The 21,462-nt window shown below is 39.9% G+C and overlaps 1 protein-coding gene across 1 annotated transcript in view; it reads right to left on the bottom strand.

Annotated features, from left to right (window-relative positions):
- LOC140493612 (MOB kinase activator 2-like) overlaps positions 1 to 17,759 on the bottom strand; it is a 93,133-nt gene extending 75,374 nt beyond the window's left edge. The window contains 3 exon segments of the mRNA XM_072592236.1: positions 16,547 to 16,592; positions 16,595 to 16,666; positions 16,974 to 17,759. Of these exon segments, the coding sequence (XP_072448337.1) occupies positions 16,547 to 16,592; positions 16,595 to 16,666; positions 16,974 to 16,995 (140 nt within the window). The 5' untranslated portion in view covers positions 16,996 to 17,759.
- Positions 17,760 to 21,462: the final 3,703 nt, after the last annotated feature.

Genomic DNA, 21,462 nt, shown 5'->3' with positions numbered 1-21,462 from the left:
CATTAGCAAATAGCAAAGTCTGATGAACTGACCATGGGTTGCCAAAAATAATTATTTGCAGCATTGGGAAATTTGTAGCAAAGGAATGCTTTGCTTATCTCAATATGGGTAACATTGCCCACCTGCCTCACGTATTCTTTGTATTGAATTTATAAACAGTCAAACAGTGACCACAAATAACTGATGATAGCATCAAGGAAGTGTTTTAAGCCATGTGACGTAAACGTCGATTTTATATTAATTCATGGCATAGTAAAATCAGCATTCTATTCACCATGTTCATAATATAACAATATTCTTAGAATTTTATGGAGTATGAATGGATTCCTCTTTGTTAAAAACAAAAATGTAAAAGTCAATCAGGTTAATTTATTTTTCAAGCAATTATTTAAAAGGAGAAAAAAAGTTTTCAAGTTTGACTGAACATATCAAGCCGAAAGAAGTTAGTTCAGAAGAATTACAATTTTTGCACATCCAAGTTCCATCGACTCTGCTGCGAATAAACTGTCCCTCAACCGCAAGAGGGCACAGCATATAAAATAAAACTTAATAACATTTTGTTTGCCCAACAGCAAACACCATATTCTCTTCCATTAAGCAGCCAATGGTAAAGCTGACCAGATATATTCACTGAAGGGTTTTTTTAAAAAAGTTTGTTAATGGAATGTAGGATCATTGGTTAGGCTGCCCTTCTATTACACATGGTTAACTATCCTTGAAAAGGTGCCTTCTTGAATCATTGCAGTCCATAGAGGGTCAGTGCTGTGAAGAAGGTAGTTTGAGGATTTTAACCCAGTGACAATGGAGGAACAATATCGTTCCAATTCGGGGTGGCATTAAGCTTGGAGTGTTGCTTTTAAGTCAAAAGTGTTGCACTGGGAAAGCAAAGCCAGCCAGGCAGCATCAGAGGAGCAGGGCAGTCGATGTTTCAAGCATAAGCTCTAAATCGAATCGCCGATTCCCCTGTTCCCCAGTTGCTGCCTGGCAGCTGTGCTTTTCCAGCGCCACATTTTTTGACTCTGACCTCCAGCATCTGCAGTCCTTACTTTCTCCGGTTGACTTTCAGCGAGGTTGAGAGTTTGGAAGGTGCTGTCAAAGGGGTTGCAGCAGAGCATTCCCTAGGCGATACACAGTGCAATGTGGAGGAGAAAGTGAATGTTTAACACGGTGAATGGGGTGCGAATCATACAGGCTGCTTTTGCTGGAACTGCACCCATCCTGGCAAATGGAGGGAATTTCATTACACCCCTGACTTGTGCCTTCTAGATGGTGGACAGGTTTGTGGGAATCTGCAGCTGTTACTTCTAACAGAATTCCTTGCTTCTGATGAGCTGTTGTAAGTTGGTACAGTTCAATGTAACTCTCAAGGTGTTGATATTAGGAGATTCAGCAATTATCATTCTACTGAATTCCAAGGAGAGATTGTTAGATTCATTGATGTTGGGGATGGTCAGTACCTGGCACTTGTTTGGCACAAGTATTACTTGTCACTTACCATCCCAACCCTGGACACTGACCAGGTCTTGCTGCAGAAGGACATGGTTGCTTCAGTACCTGAAGAATCACAAATGATGCTGAACATGGTGCAATCAGCACAAACATGACTGACTTTAAAGTGGAGGGAAGGCTATTGGTAAAGCAGTGGAACATGTTTGGGCCTAGGTCATGGCTGAGGAACTCCTGCAGTAATGTTCTCGAGCTGAGAAGATTGGCCTCTAACATCTACAAACAACATTATTTACATGTTCCAACCGAAGACCAATCAACAACTATCTTGCCATTGACGTCCACATCTCATGAACAAAAGCATGGTGATAAAAAAAATTACTTCTTAAAGATACAAGAACAAATGATTGCGAATTATTTGAACCACATAGATTTCCTTATTCTGAACGTAGAGCCCGGAAGAAAGAACAAAATTCAGCACATATATAAACATGTTAGAAATGTTTTGGATCTGATGAAGTTATGAAGAATGGCATCCACCTGAAGAAAAATTGGCATATTAACATTGCGCCTGTCAATGCAATAATAGTGAAAGCAAGAATTATTTTAAAACAATTGAAGGTTCTAAAAATGTTTGCTACTAAGGGTGTCTACGTAATTTTACTGAGGAATACTTAAAGCAAGCAGAAACAGAAAGGACCTTTGTGGTTGAGAGTCAGAAGACTTTCATTTTAAATGCACGGGACTTCCATCACAGATGACAAAAATGAAAAGGGCTGTATTCTAACTCAGTGTTCCATTGAGTCTCCTTCCTCCTCTCAGCCTAGTTACAGGAACTTTCTGGTGCATAAAGATAACATTGTGTCTACTGAATTCACTATTCAGAAGTTATGCTGTAATATGGTGCAATATGTCTTCGACTCTTCGCATCAAAGTACAGTTCAGGAAAGCAATAAAAATCATGCGCCTACAAGAATTCTGGTGACCACACCAGGGAGAAAAAGAGTAAAAGAAACAGAACAGGGTATTTACCTTCAAAATTAAACCAGCTAGACTTTAAAACATGCACACTTAAACAAAAAAAAACTTAAGCATGGCCTCTTTTGGGAAGCAGACAAAATAACTTCATAGTTGAGCATATACAGGCCACGGTAGATCTTGTAAAACAGATGTAGACAGCCATACATTCCATACAACCACAAATCTCCAGGGAGAGGCAGACTTCCACATACACCGCCCTTCCCCTTCATGACTGCAAGGAAATACATCAGCAACTTCTAAATATAAAGCACTCATAAAAACATGTACATATGTCAATCCATAGCTATAAATTATTTTTTTATTCACCTCTCAACTATACCTTTATAATGAAGATGTAAAGTAGAAGATGAAAGGCCATTAAAGCTTTCCTAAATAAATGTGCTGTTTGAAAGTCCCCACTCTGTTTAAAAATGTAATTTCACATTTGGAAGGGTCAGAAAAGAGTCCTGTTTATGCCAAACAATTGAACAAAAATTGCCATTAGAAAATCACCGGCTCAGCAGAAATGAGACTCAAAACCTGGTCAGTGCATTCTCCTCATAGAACAATACAACGCAGAACAGGCCCTTTGGCCCTCGAGGTTGCACCGACCTGTGAACTATTCTCAGCTCGTCTCCCGACACTATCCCAAAATCATCCATGTGCTTATCCAAGGATTGTTTAAATCTCCCTAATGTGGCTGAGTTGACTAAATGAGCAGGTAGGGCATTCCACACCCTTACCACTCTCTGCGTAAAGAACCTGCCTCTGACATCTGTCTTAAATCTATCACCCCTCAATTTGTAGTTATGCCCCCTCGTACAAGCTGACGTCACCATCCTAGGAAAAAGACTTTGACTGTCTGTCTACCCTAACTAATCCTCTGATCATCCTTTATGTCTCTATCAAATCCCCTCTTAGCCTTCTTCTTTCCAATGAGAACAGGTTCAAGTCTCTCAGCCTTTCCTCATAAGACCTTCCCTCCAGACCAGGCAACATCCTGGTAAATCTCCTCTGAACCTTTTCCAATGCTTCCACGTCCTTCCCGAAATATGGGGACCAGAACTATACATATTTTTATGAATTTTACTTACATCATTAGTGCAAGAAATATTGCAACTTATTGGTTTTACATAAATATTTCACTAAATTTTCAAGAGCTTCATACTGAGCTTGAACTGCAGTGGTTAAGCACAAAGATAATAAAACAATGTAGCTAGTTCAAATCCAGGAAAAAACACAATTTTCTCCATTAAATAAGTTTTATTTTAGTGACAAAAGAGACACTTAGAAACAAACGTTGTCCTTCCAAATTACATAAACTGACATTTTTTAAAAGTCCGTTAAATTACAGCACCAACGTGCATTTTATATGATATCTTTAATGTATAAAGCAAAGCACAGGTTTTGACCAAAAGCTTGGGTAAGATGTTTTTGAAAAGTCTGTTCAACATAAGTAAATAAAGAATTCCATCCATGAATTATCTGACAGGTCTGCTGATAGTATGAAGATGGATGTGAGGTCAGCGAGAAGTGTTGCAGAGATTGAACCAGATGTCATTATTATTCATCTGGAGTTTGACCAAATGACTGGATGATGTCATCATGAATCAATGTGTGGATGAAAAAAAAGTATGGAGCCAATCTTACATCAGTCTATTTCATTTCTTGTGAAAAGCAGAAGAGTAAGAAGGTGGAAGGAACTGTACATTCTTTCACAGTCAGCCAGAAGGTGCCTGTGTGATGAAAGGTTACATTTATATAACATGAACTGACATTTTAGTTGCGTGGAACATTCTAATACTGAGCTGCTAGTTGCATGGTGATCCAAATCAAAAAGTAAAAATTTAGATCAAACATGAACATAGATGTAAAAAAGGTAAGCCAAGTAACTGAATGCAAATTTCTCCAATCTTCCCTCATCCTCCTCGAGAATATAGCAATCTCGCACCACCCTGCAATTACTTGCCAACCGTTATTCTTATATCAGTATTCTGATCCCAACAAGCCAGTAAAATGTGGTTCCCTAACATACACATTTTCTAACAAAGACGACAGACTTTGCAAATCCTTGCCTTTTATCATTCTGGCCCTGCGACACTGAAATGGAATGACAAATCTCCCCTCTATCTCTTTAGAGTTCCCTTACCCACTGCCCTACAGTCGCATGGAAACTTCAATACCAAATGCCCGAGGTAGAGAATTTACTCACTAAGGACTCAACTGTCTTTCAAATTTACCTTCTAGGCTTACAAGTTCAGTTACTATAGTTTTTGGTATTTGCAACACAAATAGTTTTCGGTCAGAACAGGATTTTAAGTTCCATCTATTCAAATGATATGTTTCCGAATATTGTAAGTGATTAAACTTGCAATATAAATGCAATGTCACACAACATCCTCATGCAACGTAATGACTTCACAACATTCCGTAACACTTTGAAAATGAAACAGAATCTACGATAATGCTGACCAACATCTATACACAATCAGCATAGTATTGTCTGTTTTCATATTGCTGTCTGCTACTCAAGCTATATGCTGACTAAATGTCACTAAGAAATTCTGATCACCACGAACGAAGTCAAACATTCAATGTAACCATAAGAATACAATTGCTAGAAAAACTCAGGTCTGTCATTATAGAGTCATAGAGATGTACAGCATGGAAACAGACCCTTCAGTCCAACCCACCCAGCTGACCAGATATCCCAACCCAATCTAGTCCCACCTGCCAGCACCTGGCCCATATCCCTCCAAATCCTTCCTATTCATATACCCATCCAAATGCCTCTTAAAATGTTGCAATTGTACCAGCCTCCACCACATTCTCTGGCAGCTCATTCCATACACGTACCACCCTCTGCGTGAAAAAGTTGCCCCTTAGGTCTCTTTTATATCTTCCCCAACCCCCCACCCTAAACCTATGCCCTCTCATTCTAGACTCCCTGATCCCAGGGAAAAGACTTGGTCTATTTATTCTATCCATGCCCCTCAATTTTGTAAACCTCTATAAGGCCACTCCTCAGCCTCCGACGCTCCAGGGAAAACTGCCCCAGCCTGTTCAGCCTCTCCCTGTAGCTCAGATCCTCCAACCCTGGCAACATCCTTGTAAATCTTTTCTGAACCCTTTCAAGTTTCACAACATCTTTCTGATAGGAAGGAGACCAGAATTGCATGCAATATTCCAACAGTGGCCTGACCAATGTCCTGTACAGCCGTAACATGACCTACCAACTCCTATACTCAATACTCTAACCAATAAAGGAAAGCATACCAAATGCTGCCTTCACTATCCTATCTACCTGTGACTCCACTTTCAAGCAGCTATGAACCTGCACACCAAGGTCTCTTTGTTCAGCAACACTCCCTAGGACCTTCCCATTAAGTGTATAAGTCCTGCAAAGATTTGCTTTCCCAAAATGCAGCATCTTGCATTTATCGGAATTAAACTCCATCTGCCACTTCTCAGCCCATTGGCCCATCTGGTCCAGATCCTGTTGTAATCTGAGGTAACCCTCTTCGCTATCCACTACACCTCAAATTTCAGTGCCATCTGCAAACTTACTAACTGTACCTCTTATGCTTGCATCCAAATCATTTATGTAAATGACAAAAAGTAGAGGGCCCACCACCGATCCTTGTGGCACTCCACTGGTCACAGGCCTCCAGTCTGAAAAACAACCCTCACCACCACCCTCTGTCTTCTACCTTTGAGCCAGTTCTGTATGCAAATGGCTAGTTCTCCCAGTATTCCATGAGATCTAACCTTGCTAATCAGTCTCCCATGGGGAACCTTATCGAACGCCTTACTGAAGTCCATATATATCACATCTACTGCTCTGCCCTCATCAATCTTCTTTGTTACTTCTTCAAAAAACTCAATCAAGTTTGTGATACATGATTTCCCACACACAAAGCCATGTTGACTATCCCTAGTAAGTCCTTGCCTTTCCAAATACATGTACATAACCTGTCCCTCAGGATTCCCTCCAACAACTTGCCCACCACCGTCAGGCTCACTGGTCTATAGTTCCCTGGCTTGTCTTTACCGCCCTTCTTAAACAGTGGCACCACGTTTGCCAACCTCCAGTCTCCCAGCACCTCACCTGTGACTATCGATGATACAAATATCTCAGTAAGAAACCCAGCAATCACTTCTCTAGCTTCCCACAGAGTTCTCGGGTACACCTGATCAAGTCCTGGGGATTAATCCATGTTTATGCACTTCTTCCTCTGTAATCTGGACATTTTTCAAGATGTCACCATCTATTTCCCTAGAGTCTATATCTTCCATATCCTTTTACACAGTAAATACTGATGCAAAATATTCATTTAGTATCCTCCCCATTTTTTGTGGCTCCACACAAAAGCCGCCTTGCTGATCTTTGAGGGGCCCTATTTTCTACCTAGTTACCCTTTTGTCCTACACATATTTGTAAAAACCCTTTGGATTCTCCTTAATTCTAATTTGCCAAAGCTATCTCACATCCCCGTTTTGCCCTCCTGATTTCCCTCTTAAGTATACTTCTACGTTCTTTATACTCTTCGAAGGATTCACTCGATCTATCCTGTCTATACTTGACATATGCTTCCTTATTTTTCTTAACCAAACCCTCAATTTCTTTAGCCATCCAACATTCCCTATATCTACCTGCCTTCCCTTTCACCCTGACAGGAATATACTTTCTCTGGATTCTTGTTATCTCATTTCTGAAGGCTTCCCATTTTCCAGCCGTCCCTTTACCTGTGAGCATCTGCCTCCAATCAGCTTTTGAAAGTTCTTGCCTAATACCGTCAAAATTGGCCTCTCTCCGATTTAGAACTTCAACTTTTAGATCTGGTCTATCCTTTTCCATCACTATTTTAAAATGAATAGAATTTTGGTTGCTGGCCCCAAAGTGCTCCCCCACTGGCACCTCAGTCACCTGCCCAGCCTTATGTCCCAAAAGTAGGTCAAGTTTTGCACCTTCTCTAGTAGGTACATCCACATACTGAATCAGAAAATTGTCTTGTACACACGTAAGAAATTCCTCTCCATCTAAACCTTTAACACTATGGCAGTCCCAGTTGACGTTTGGATAATTAAACTCCCCTACCATAACTACCCTATTATTCTTACAGATAGCTGAGATCTTCTTACAAGTTTGTTTCTCAATTTCCCTCTGACTATTGGCGGGTCTATAATACAATCCCTATAAGGTGATCATCCCTTTCTTATTTCTCAGTTCCACCCAAATAACTTCCCTGGATGTGTTTCTGGGAATATCCTCCCTCAGCACAGCTGTAATGCTATCCCTTATCAAAAATACCATTCCCCCTCCTGTCTTACCTCCCCTTCTATCCTCCTTGTAGCATTTGGATCCTGGAACATAAAGCTGCCAGTCCTGCCCATCTCTGAGCCATGTTTCCATCGTTAACTCTCTCTTCACTAATGTGTCAGTTTCTGAAGAAAGGTCACTGGATCTGTTAATTCTGTTTTCTCTATACAGATGCTATCAGGCCTGCTGAGATTTTCCAGAAGCTTTCTTTTTGTTTCTGATTTCCAGTGTCTGCAGTTCTTTGATTATTTGCATTCATTAAGATCTGGTTGATTTGTGTTCTGAATTCCCTTTTACTCTCAATAACCTTAAATTTTTGTTATACAATGGAATCAATCTCAGCATTAGAAATATTCAAGGACCCTACTGCCATCACCTTTTGATGAAGAGAGTTCCAAAGTTGCTCAGAAGATAAGAATGTTTAATCTCTGAATTTAAAGGGTAATCGCTAATTTTAAGTCAATGCCCCCATTCTTTACTCACCTACAAGAGTAAACATAATTTCGAAGTCTACCTTGTCCGGACATCATGGACGTTGAAATTAAATCACCTTTGACTCTTCTAAACTCCAATGAGAGCAAGCCTAGTTGGCACAATCTTTCCTCATATGCAAAGATGCTTATTCCAGCTTCCAATACAGTAAATCACTTCTAAACCATCCCCAATACATATATCTTGTGCATTTTTGATTTCCTTTAAACGTTTAAAGAACAAAGATTTTTGTGATGTGGCCTCAAAGCCCTGCACAAATGAAACAGCATTCTTACTTTTGTGTATAATTCCTCTTGTAAGAAGGATAATATTCAATAAACCTTCTTGATCAATTAAGAGTCAGAGTCATACACCATGGAAACAGACACTTTAGTTCAAGTCATCTGTGCCAACCAGACATCGCTATTTGACAGAGACCCATTTGCCAGCATTCGGCCCCAGATTGCTCTAAACTCTTCTTATTCATATCTCTATTCAGATGTCTTTTAAATATTATAATTGTACCAGCCTGCACCGCTTTCTCATTCTATACATGCACCAGCCTCTGCGTGTAAAAGATACCTCAGGTCCTTTTTAAATCTTTTCCCTCTCACCATAAATATATGCTGTCTACTTTTGGAGTCCACTCACCTGGGGAAAAGACCTTGGCTATTCACCCTTTCCATGCCCCTCATGAGTTTATAAACTTCTATAAAGTTACTTGTCAGCTTGAGACACTCCAGAGTAAAAAACTCCACCCTATTCACCCTCTCCCGATAACTCAAATCGCCAACTCCAGCAAAATCCTGTAAATCTTTTCTGCAACCTCAAGTTTAACAACATTATTCCTATAGAAGGGCAACCTGAATTCTATGCAGTATTTTAAAAATGGCCTGACAAATTTCCGGTACAGCCACAGCATGACATTCTAACTCCTATGCTCAATGCATTGACCAATGAAGGCAAGCGTGCCAAATGCCCTCTTCACCATCCTATCTACCTGCGACTCCACTTTCAAAGAACTATGCATGCACTCCTAGGTCTCTGTTTGGCAACACTCCCCAAAGCCCTATCATTAATAGTATAAATCCTGGCCTGGCTTGCCTTACCAAAGCGCAGCACCTCATATTCATCTAAATTAAGCTCCATCTGCCACTCCTTATATGACCCAACAGATCATGGTCCCATTTTACTTGGAAATAACCTTCTTCACTGTGAACTACATCACCAATTTCGGTGTCAGTTGCAAACTTAATAATCATGCCTCTTATCATCCATATAAATGATGAAAAGCAGTGGACGCAGCACCGGTCCTTTTGGCACACCGCTGGTCACAGGCCTCCAGTATAAAAAATAATCCTCTATCTTTGTACTTGCAAATTGACTTTTTATAATTCATGCACTACAATACCTAGATCCCTCTGCACCTTGAAATTCTGCAGGTGTCCTCTGTTTGAGGTAATACTCCTGCCAAAAGCCACAAAAGCAGAATTAGGCCATTTGGCCCATCAAGTCTGCTCTACCATTTGATCATGGCTGATGTGTGTCTCAACCCCATTCTTCTGCTTTCTCCCTCTGACCCTTGATCCCCTTACTAATTAAGCACCAATTTACTTCTGTCTTAAATACATTCAATAACCTGACCTTATATCAATGAGTTCCACAGATTATACATTATCTGGCTGGAGAAACTCCTCCACATCTCATTCTAAAGCATCATCCCCACACTTTGAGGCTGTGCCCTTGGGCCAGAGTCTCTCCTACTGATGGAAACATTTCCTCCACGTCCACTCTATCTAGGCCTCTCAGTATTCTCTAAGTTTCAAATTCCCTCTCACCCTTCATTGAGTGCAGAGCTAAAGTCCTCAACTGCTCCTCATATGTCTAGCCCTTCATTTCCAGGATCATTCTTGTAACTCTGCTCTGTATCGCCACAAACACTAGCACATCCTTCCTCAGATATGGGGTTCAAAACTGCTCACAATATTCCAAATGTGATTTGACCACAGCCTTATACAGCCTCAACAGTACATCTCAGCTCTGTAAGTGAACGCTAACATTGCATTTGCCTCCCTTACTGCCAAATGAACCAGCACGTTAACCTTAACAGAATCCTGAACTGGGACTCTTCAGTTATTTTGTGCTTCAGATTTCCAAAGCCTTCCCTAGTTTAGAAAACTGACTGTACCTCTATGCTTCCTACCAAAGTTCATAGCCTCACATTTTCCTACATTGTATTCCATATGTCACTTCTTTGCCCAGCATGTCCAAGACCTTTTACAGCCTCCGTTTCCTCAATAATAATTGCCCCCTCCATCTATATTTGGGTCATGTGCAAACCAAACAATAATGTCTTCAGTTCCTTTATCCATGTCATTAGCGTGTAGCATGACTAGGTGTGGCCCCAACACAGACCTTTTGTGCAACATCTTGTCAAATCTCTTCAGGAAATCCAAGTGAGAGTTAGTTATTGTCACATGAATTCCAGAAGACAGTACAGCAGCGCTTCATAGGAGGCTCCAAAACACTGAAGATGCCACCGACTCAGGGGATTAAATGTCTGCAAATCAACCTCCGAGCTCAGCGAATCTACCCACAACCATGATTGTCACATATTATCTAGAAAGAGACAATGAAAAGTGTTTTGTTGCCACAATTCAGTGCCACTTTGAGTTACAGAAAAAGATTTTTAAAATTACACAAAGAGTTCATATTTTGTACAATGAGTCTTCAAACACGTCTCAAGGAGTCCTCACTTCAGGTAATGCCACCATAGTAACTGGTGCTGCAGAAGAGAGGAGAGAGAGAGAGAGAGAGAGAGCGCAAGCGAGACAGCACGAGCGAGCAAGAACAAAGAATGTGGTCATCCTGGAGCATACAGGCGCAGGAGCCTGAACCTACCTATTGTGCTGGCACCATCATCTTGACTTACACCATGTTAATAGGCTCACCCTTATCCACAGAACATTTTCTTCTTCAGAGAATTCCAATAAATTGGTTAAACACAATTTTTCACTCAAAACCAAGCTGACTCTCCCTAATAAGACTGGCTTTTCCAGCTATAATCTTTTTAATGATCGATTCTGGCATTATGTCCACAAAAGAGATCAAGCCAACTGGCCTATGCTTTCTTGAATCTTGCAAAGTTTGCAAAATTTACACCAGCGTACCTACTATCTCATGAGTTACCTATTTTAATATCCTTAGAGAAAGTCCATCAGGACCTGGGAATTTGTCAGCACTACTTTCCTTTAATTTCATCAAGTTTTCCTCTTTCCTTCTCCTGATTTACATCTATTACTGGGACATTTTCTTGTCACCACTATTGTCAAGGCAGGATCAAAGTATTTGCTCATTTCACCTACCACTTCCATTGTATCTACTACTAATGCTTATCTTCAAGTCCAAATCTCACTTTATTAACTCTTTTGTTTTTAGATACTTTGAAAATACTAGCTAGAGGGTTTACGATTTTAGCACACTTCTCAAACTAATTACTTCCTCCTGACTTACTGCATACTTTTCTGCCATTCTTCACATTCTCACCATCATCTGACCTCCCATCCATTTTTGCTTAATTATAAGCTTATTCTTAAGTTTCAGGTAATGATGGATAGTGTTTTTTTTCATAGAAATATACTTATTAAGCGTTCTCCTTAAGTATCTGCCCCTGACACACTTCTGATCTCTCTCATACTAGCTATCACATTTCATTTTGCTAGTTCAGCTTTCATGCCCGTATAATTACTCTTATTTAAATTTAAAATAGCAATCTTACACATATATTTCCATTCTTCAGACTGAATGGAAAATTCAATCATACTATTGTCACTGCTACCTAGAGGTTAATTAACTCTGAGGTAATTTATTAATCCTGTCTCATTATGCAATACCAAGTTTGATACAACTTGCTATCCAGTTGCTTCTAGAACTGGCTGTTGCCAGAAACTCTCAAAAGTATCCAGGCTACCACTGCTGTTCACCTTTGGTTGTTTGACTGACAGTGTAATATTTACAAAAATTGATTAGTTGTTAAAAAGATAAATACACTTTCATAGAGATTCTGGAGAAAACTAAATGCTCCAAGAATGACTTTTGCATGCTGCACTCCATGAATTATTTGGCTTATAAGTGCAAAATGGAACTCAGAAGCTAAGAATCTACGAGTTATTCTAGTCCCTGCCTTTAGTTACAAGCAGCTTCCTCCTTTTTCCTGGAACAATGCTCAGTAAAAATGCAAACAGCACTCAAATAAAGTCATAGAGATGTACAGCACGGAAACTGACCCTTTGGTCCAACATGTTCATGACGACCAGATATCCCAATCCAATCTAGTCCCAACTGCCAGCACCTGGCCCATATCCTTCTAAACCCTCCTTATTCATATTTCCATCCAAATGTCTTTTAAATGTTGCAATTGTACTAGCCTCCACCACTTCCTCTGGCAACTCATTCCATACACATACCACCTTCTGCATGAAAATATTGCCCCATAGGTCTATTTTATAACTTTCCCCTCTTACCCTAAACCTATCCCTCTAGTTCTGGACTCCCCAACCCCAGGGAAAATACTTTCCCTATTTATCCTATCCATGCCCCTCATAATTTTATAAAGCTCTAAGATTACCCCTTAGCCTCCGATGCTCAAGGGAAAACAGCCACAGCTTGTTCAACTTCTCCCTATAGCTCAAATCCTCCAACCCTGGCAACATCCTTGTAAATCTTTTCTGAAACCTTTCAAGTTTCACAACATCTTTCCGATATGAAGGAGACCTGAACTGCACACAATATTCCAACAGTGATTCAACCAATGTCCTGTACAGCCGCAACATGACCTCCCAACTCCTGTACTCAATAATCTGACCAATAAAGGAAAGCATTCCAGCCTTCTTCACTATCCTATATACCTGCGACTCCACTTTCAAGGAGCTATGAACCTGTACTACAAGGTCTCTTTGTTCAGCAACACTCCCTAGGACCTTACCATTAAGTGTATATGTCCTGCTAAGATTTGCTTTCCCAAAATGCAGCACCTCGCATTTATCGGAATTAAACTCCACTGCCACTTCTCAGCCCATCTCAAGATCTTGTTGTAAATGAGGTAACCTTCTTCGCTGTCCACTACACCTCTAATTTTGGCGTCATCTGCAAACTTACTAATTGTACCTCTTATGCTCATTCCTAAATAATCTCTATAAAAGATGAAAACTAGTGGACCCAGCACTGATTCTTTTGGCACTCCACTGGTCACAGGCCTCCAGTTTGAAAAGCAATCCTGTCTTCTACCTTTGAGCCAGTTCTGTATACAAATGCTAGTTCTCCCTGCATTCCATGAGACCTAACCTTGCTAACCAGTCTCCCATGGGGAGCCTTATCGAACGCCTTACTGAAGTCCATGTAGATCACATCTACCACTCTGCCATCATCAATCCCCTTTGTTACTTCTTCAAAAAACTCAATCAAATTTGAGAGACATGATTTCCCATGCATAAAGCCATGTTAACTATCCCTAATAAGCCCTTGCCTTTCCAAATACATGTACATCCTGTCCATCAGGATTCCCTCCAACAACTTGCCCACCACCAACATCAGGCTCACCGGTCTATAGTTCCCTGGCTTGTCCTTACCACCTTTCTTAAATAATGGCACCATATTAGCCAACCTCCAGTCTTCCAGCACCTCACCTGTGACTATCGATGATACAAATATCTCAGCAAGAGGTCCAGCAATCACTTCTCTAGCTTCCCACAGGGTTCTAAGGTAAGCCTGATCAGGTACTGGGGAGTTATCCACCTTTATACATTTCAAGACATCCAGCACTTCCTCCTCTGTAATATGGATATTTTTCAAGATGTCACCATCTATTTCCCTACATTCCATACCTTCCATCTCCTTTTCCACGGTAAATACTGATGCAAAATATTCATTTAGTATCTCCCCTATTTTCTGCGGCTGCACACAAAGGCCACCTTGCTGACCTTTGAGGGGCCCTATTCTCTTTCTAGTTACCCTTTTGTCCTTAATATATTTGTAAAAACCCTGTGGATTCTCCTTAATTCTATTTGCCAAAGCTATCTCATGTCCCCTTTTTGCCGTCCTGATTGCCCTCAAGTATACTCCTACTACCTTTATACTCTAAGGAGTCACTCAATCTATCCTGTCTATACCTTAGATAGGCTTCCTTCTTTTTCTTAACCAAACCCTCAATTTCTTTAGTCATCCAGCATACCCTCCAGCCCTTCCTTTCACCCAACAGGAATATATTTTCTCTAGATTCTTGTTATCTCATTTCTGAAGACTTCCCATTTTCCAGCTGTCTCTTTACCTGTGAATATCTACCCCCAATCAGCTTTTGAAAGTTCTTGCTTAATACCGTCAAAATTGCCTTTCTCCAATTTAGAACTTCAACTTTTAGATCTGGTCTATCCTTTTCCATCACTATTTTAAATCTAATAGAGTCATGGTCGCTGGCTCCAAAGTGCTCCCCCACTGACACCTCAGTCACCTGCCCTACCTTATTTCCCAAGATTAGGTCAAGTTTTGCACCTTCTCTCGTGTGCACAACTTACAGCTAATGCAATCAATTTGATCTAGTGCTTGAAAGATTTCTTAGAGTGAAAAAGTGACATACAAAGAAGATAGACTTTCGAACAGAAACTAGTACTGAAGACATCAATAGTCAGGTGTTGAGTTTAATGCAGTGAACAGGATTTCCTAGTTTTTAGTTCAAGAGCTTCCAACAGGTGTCAACTGAATAAACCAATGGTTTTGAATTCCAAGTAGGTGACTATGTCTGCATAATTCAACTCTCAACTAATTATAACAATATTGGTCTTAAGGGGGCCTGACAGGGTAGATGTAAAGAGGTCATTTCCCTTTGCGGGAGACTCTCTGACCAAAACCATTACCTCAGTGCAAGGGATCACTCATTTAAGACAGCTGAGGAGGAATTTATTGTCTCAGAGTGTAGTGAATCTGTGGAATTCATTTCACATGGAACCATTAAGGTTGGGTCATTGAGAATGTTGAAATACATGTACTTTTAAATCATATGAGAATCAAGAGTTGGGGGTGGGGGTAGGGGTGGGGGTGGGGGTGAGGGTGGGGGTGGGTGGAGAGAAAAAGACAGAAGTCGAGTCGAGGCTTATCAGATCAACCATGATCTCACTGAATGGCAGAGCAGACTCAATAGGCTGTATAGTTTACTCCTGCTCTTATGTCTTATTTTGAAAAAAAAGTGTCAATGCAACTTACTGATCCCACTGACATTATGGGGAAACAAAATACTGCATTACATATTGCAGTTTTATACCAGCAATAAATATTAACTTTCAACATATGGATTGAAAAAAACACAGGAACACACAAAATGAATATGATAGGGGAAAGAATCATTCATTGTTTCCAATTTCAAATATGAAATATATCAAAGTATATAGATTAGGACCTTTGTGACAAAATTAATAATGTATTTCAAATCATGCTACTGTAAAATATATTCTAAATCATGACAGACAGCAGTTAATTATCCTTGTTTGATTCTTATGTATTATTTTATCTATTATCTTTCTCAAATAGGCATAAAAGTTGGCCAAGGATAAAATCTTCAAGGTAGCTGCAGCAACGCCTTCTGCCGAACTGTAATGTTCAGTTGCTTTCAACCGTCGTCCTTTCTCGAAACCACCCAAACTTATTTTGTACAGTTGTGAATAAAAATGACTAGCTGATGCTCTCCCGAAATAAATGCGTTTTTAAACAAGTATTGTGTTAGTACTACATTAGTCAGTTCAGGTCAAATAAGGTGGAATAATGTCAACAACCATTAACACAGCTGAGTTTCAAAGCAGAAAAATCTAATTTTGCATTAGTATGGATCATTAACAGACAACTTTCTATCACTTTTAATCATTACCTGTAGAGAATATAAAGTTTTAATGTCATAGCTGATGTCAACTAACTTGACTCGTGCTCAGTTAGATCTTAAGTAAAATCGCCGGAACGCAACGATCATGTCAATAAAAAAGCTTTAGACTTTTAATAATCTTAAGTAAAATGCAACAGTGAACAAAGCAACCAAAGCAATGATGATGTACAACCAGTGAGGTTTGAATCTGCAATGTACGTGAGGACGGTTACTAAAACTAAACTCGTTACCATTATGCGGTCTGGGCACACGATGTAACAACAATTTGAACAAAATCAAAAACGAAGGCAATGGATGATCCGATAAAAGCGAAAAATGAGTTGGGGGGGGTGTTATAAAATACATGTGGCAGCGTCATATTGTACCTAAACAAGACGCAGTCGAAGCAGAACAGGATGTCCATCGAGCTGTAGCTGGTCTCTTTGCTTCCTCTTGATCTTCACATGCTGTTCCCAAGATCTGCACTAACTTCCTCCTCGACTGCTCTGCCCAGAGGATCGTACAACCCCCGGTGAATGCAGTGGGGAAGGAAAAGACAGAAACATTTCTCACAAATACACACAAGCGGTTAACTTTCCGAAAGAGAAGAATCTTTAACCCAACAGTGACAGGAATTGCGCAGAGTTCAAACACTCATCTGCGTGTTTACCCAGGCTGGCAGCGGAGCCAAGGACGATCAGAACAAAATGCAAATCGCTAACCAACAGCGTTTTCATTCTTCCCCTCCACCCACCTTCTACCACTGTTTACTTTTAAAGGCACCGAGACAGAGGTCAGGAATATTAACTGTACCTGTGCAGTGTGTACGATCCATTCCTCTTCAGCCTCATATTTGCTGACAGGAGTCTTAGGATGAAATCCAGACTGATTTTGTCAAATAGATAGATAAAAGGAATCCTTGCTGACGTTAATTAGCAATCTTTTTACGAGCGGAGTTTTTTTAAAAAAACAGGGCGAGTACGTTAATTAAGTACAAGTGAGAAACAATTACTGGAGACAAACACCAAATCCAGCCCAGAATCTGTCTCCGAGGGTGATGGGCCAAAATTTCCTTCAAATACACCAAAAGGCCAGGTAAATAAAAATAATAAAACCTCCCAGCCGATTTGCATTGATAGCTCGCCACGACTGTTCCCTTGAATGATTCGGTCTTGTTTCGAAATCACCTCCTCCTCACTGCCACTGAATCCCACTTGACATAAAATAACTGCAAATCGCTCCACTGCACTCCCAGGGAAAACAGCAAGATAGATCTTCAGCCTGCCTTCTGGGTGAACAGAACAATTTTGGAGCAGCGTTCCTGTGAACTAACAATTCTTGGTCTAATAAGAAACATTGAACGCCGTTACAAGTTCCCAGACTTAGAACTGTTTTTTTTCTCCCCTGGGCAGGCTGCCCTGCATAAATCACAGATGCTTAGGATTTCTGATTAAGCTGTTCAGTTTTCCTTCCTGTCTACTTAATATCCCCTCAAATGGAGCTGCCCACTTGGATCCTGATTGAAACAAGAAATTTACTGTCAACGGGCATTTTAACAGGTCGGGGGAAACAATTTTTAAAAAGTATTTTCATTTTAAAGGAAGTCAATAACTGTCGACAGACTTTTCAGGTCGCGAATAATCGTGTAGGAACCAAATTTAGAACTGAGTAAAATAAAGTTTTATCTTAAACCAGGCAAAAGCCTAAGACCCCCTCATGAGATACAAAGGCCTAAGACCCCAGGGCCTATAAATAATGACTTGTTGTATATGGCCATCTCAAGTTTCATGTCTTTCTCTAACCAAGTAAAACGGTCTAGAATGTAAGGCCCTAACACTATTACATAGCTAGTATTTATTAAACTTATAACCTTATAGACTATTACATAGTTTAACCATTCTTAAGAAGCTTTCATTATATATACTTCAAACAGCTGGCAGTCATTAATTAACCTCATTTGAAATGTCTCTTCCTGGCTCTAGTTGAGATCCATTGAAGCTAAGTGCATATTCAGAACTTTGTTTAAATAAAGTAACAAGAACATATTCGTGTTCAGAAGAAAATACGCTCCATTTTGAAAATTGATATTTGCCAGGATTACCTTAAAACTTTTTTGAATGAAACAGAAATCTTTTCAATAGAAACCTCCCAGACAGAAGGGGAGGGGGAAAACAGGGAAAAAAAGATTCCCTGGCTTTATCTTTCCATAAACAGAGCCAGGTGGCGTCAGTCTGGGAGTTTGACTGGCGAGTCAGTTTTTCCTCTTCTTTAAAGAACATTTCATTCTTGTTGGATACTTTACCAATTGATGCAGCACAGATGTGTCTTTTTTTCATGAAAAAGCATTTAAAAATTGTACTGCAATTCCTAGAAAGAAAACACCACAGAATTCTTCCTCCACCACTGTTCAGATAATGTGGTCTTTTGACTTCTATGTGCCTTTGCTCTTTTGCTTCTGGCAAATATCTACAACTAGGTAATAGTATTTACCCTGAGAAGCAGAAAATGCTGGCAACATTTAGTTGGTCAGTTCATATCAATGAAGAATCTTCAAGGTAGTTAGGTGGATTGGCCATAAATTGCCTATATAGTGTTCAGGGATGCATAGGCTAGGTGAGTTAGCTATGGGAAATACGGAGTAACAGGGATACGGTGGGACTGTATGGGAGTTTCTTCGGAGGACCGGTGTGGACTCAATGAGCCAAATTGCTTGCCTCCACACTATGTAGAGTTTTTACATGTCACTTATCTTGGAAATTAAGATACATAAAGGCAATAGCAAGGCTATGTTCTTTGGAATCTGGGTTAACCAATGCTTTGTCCCATTCACCATCAGGTGAAGTTGCTGGAGATATGGTTAACAGCTGTCGGGCAGGCCCTAAATCCTGGAAGGGGTAAACAGCTACAAAAACAAAATTTGTGCTTGAGGAACATTGTAGAACTTTGGTGTGAAGCGCTCTGATTGTTGCCATAACTTACACTGGTCTGACCCTTTCTCATTTCTGTGTGATGGTGATCACTTGAGCGATCATCTGTTTTATCTAGTGGTTGAAAACAGACCATACTTATATGGTCACATTATACAAACCTCTAAATAAAAGGGAGGAAGAAAATGCAACTAAACATTACCCTCACTTGATAACCACCTTCAGTATGCAAATGGAAAATATAATTACATGCCAAAGTTTTATTCATGCTGGTCAGTTTTGGAAAGTTTTATGTAGATAAAACACATTTCATCATACGCCCATCAGATAGCAGTCTGTACGTAACAACCTAGAGGCTGACAGAAGTTAGAGGAGGCACTGACCTAGTATTATCGCTGGACTGTTAATACAGGGATCCAGATAACACCAGATGGTGGATTTGAATCCAGTAAGTATCTGGAGTTAAGAATCTAATGATGACTATGAATCAGTTGTTGATTGTCAGAAAAAAAAAGGCACCTGGTTCACTAATGTTCTTGAGGGAAGGAAACTGCCATCCTTTCTTGGTCTGATCTCCATGTGACTTCAGACCCACAGCAATGTGGTTGACTCTTAACTGCTCTCTGGGCAATAAATACTGCCTAGCCAGTGACACCCTCATCCCATGAATGAATAAAGAAAAAAAAATGCGGAGAGTAGACCCTGTCAGATAATCCCTGAGCAGACCTCTGTCATTTGGCTGAATGTCTTACGAAGCAGCGCCAAAATGTAGCTTCATCAATGGTGAGAGAGAGGCACTCCAGATCACATCCTTTCCACATGCCCAGAGGCTCACCCCTTCCACACAGAGCCCTCGAGATTGCATTGGTGAAGAAGCTACAATTGACCACCTCCTGTAGAATGCACTCCGACAAAGAAATTCTAGAGAGATATGCAGTGCTGTTTGAGGTTCATCTGGCAAGATGCTTTACAGACTCTTCCCACGGTTGCACACCAACTAAACATCAAGTGTTGCTGAAGGGCCATTAACCTAATGAGAGATGCCCTTTCTTCCAGATATGGACTAGCACATTCCAAAGTCCAGCATTTCATGCTCACGAATAAGCTAAAGTTTAAGGCAGTTGCTGCAATGGCACATTTGGACAAAACTGCACTTTAAAGCCTTTCAGCTATATTACACCATGGAGCTGGAGATTGTAGGACCCCTTGGGGTTGTATGCCTGTTATACTTTTGAACATAAAGAGCATTGAAGTTGTATTGAGGCTAGTTTATTTCTATTGCAACTCCTTGTAATTTGCAATTTGATTTTTTTTGCCCTCAGACTGTATGCTTGACATGGAATGATTATGACATGGAATAATGTTATGATTATTAGAATTGCATTAAGTGGAACATACTTATGGAGACAAGCTGAAATTGTTTTCTTTTTCTGTAATTTTCAAGTTCAAGTGTTTTGGAATGCAATTTAACAAATTTTCTGAATACACCATGTTCTTGGAATGAATATTTAAGGTACAATCCTTTCATTGAAACTTTAGAACATTAATTATTTGTTCTCTCCTCACAATCTAATGAACCAACACTTCTGGTTTTGACTCCGGTTTCCAGCATTTTCAATTGTTAGTTTGCATTTTGTTTTCTTGAACTCAAGTTATTTGATATTTGCATCAGGGCAAGCTACGATTTTCTTTTTAAAAAATTGCTAGGAAGGAAGAATAGTGGTTAAAAATTTCAAGCAAGCACCAGATTTAGCATTTGGGAAGGAATACTGAACTGTGTTCAGCAATTTTTCCAATCTGTACTAGTTTCGAGTGACGTTTAAAACTGCTGCAGTGTCTCAGATTTTGAGGTCAATTACACTTTTATACAATATGATGATTTTTAGTTTTAATGTTACCAAATTGAATTTTACAAGGTTTATATTTTGAATAGTTAAACTTATTATATTTCTCTCAACAATAAACTAGATTAAAATTATGTGTTTAGGAGATAATACCTGAGTCACTGTATGCATTCTTAAGGATCGCATGCCACTTCAATATAACTTTAACATTGGAGGGAGCCACACACCAGTCTAGCACGTTTCTAGGTTATAGGTTACAAGCTTCAAATAATCCTCATTGAGGGTTTGATAGCCTAAGCGCCATCGCTGGCATCAGCTTTATCTCTCAACCTTGAGAGATCTTTACCTCAGGCCCAAAATAAAATTGGAAAAATTAAAAAACTATCTTTGTTATTTGAAAGCTAAGTATTCCATGTAAAATTAGGATGCATTCAGATTTTGAATATCATGTCCCACCACCTTTAACAAAGTGCAGATTTGCAGAGGAAGAGTATGGATCAGATTATCATTTAACTATATATAGATTGTGAC

Source organism: Chiloscyllium punctatum, chromosome 22 (assembly GCF_047496795.1).
Source record: "Chiloscyllium punctatum isolate Juve2018m chromosome 22, sChiPun1.3, whole genome shotgun sequence".
NCBI classification, from domain to species: domain Eukaryota; kingdom Metazoa; phylum Chordata; class Chondrichthyes; order Orectolobiformes; family Hemiscylliidae; genus Chiloscyllium; species Chiloscyllium punctatum.
The sequence above is the reverse complement of the archived record's forward strand: the minus strand, read 5'-3'. Positions and strand labels throughout refer to the sequence as shown.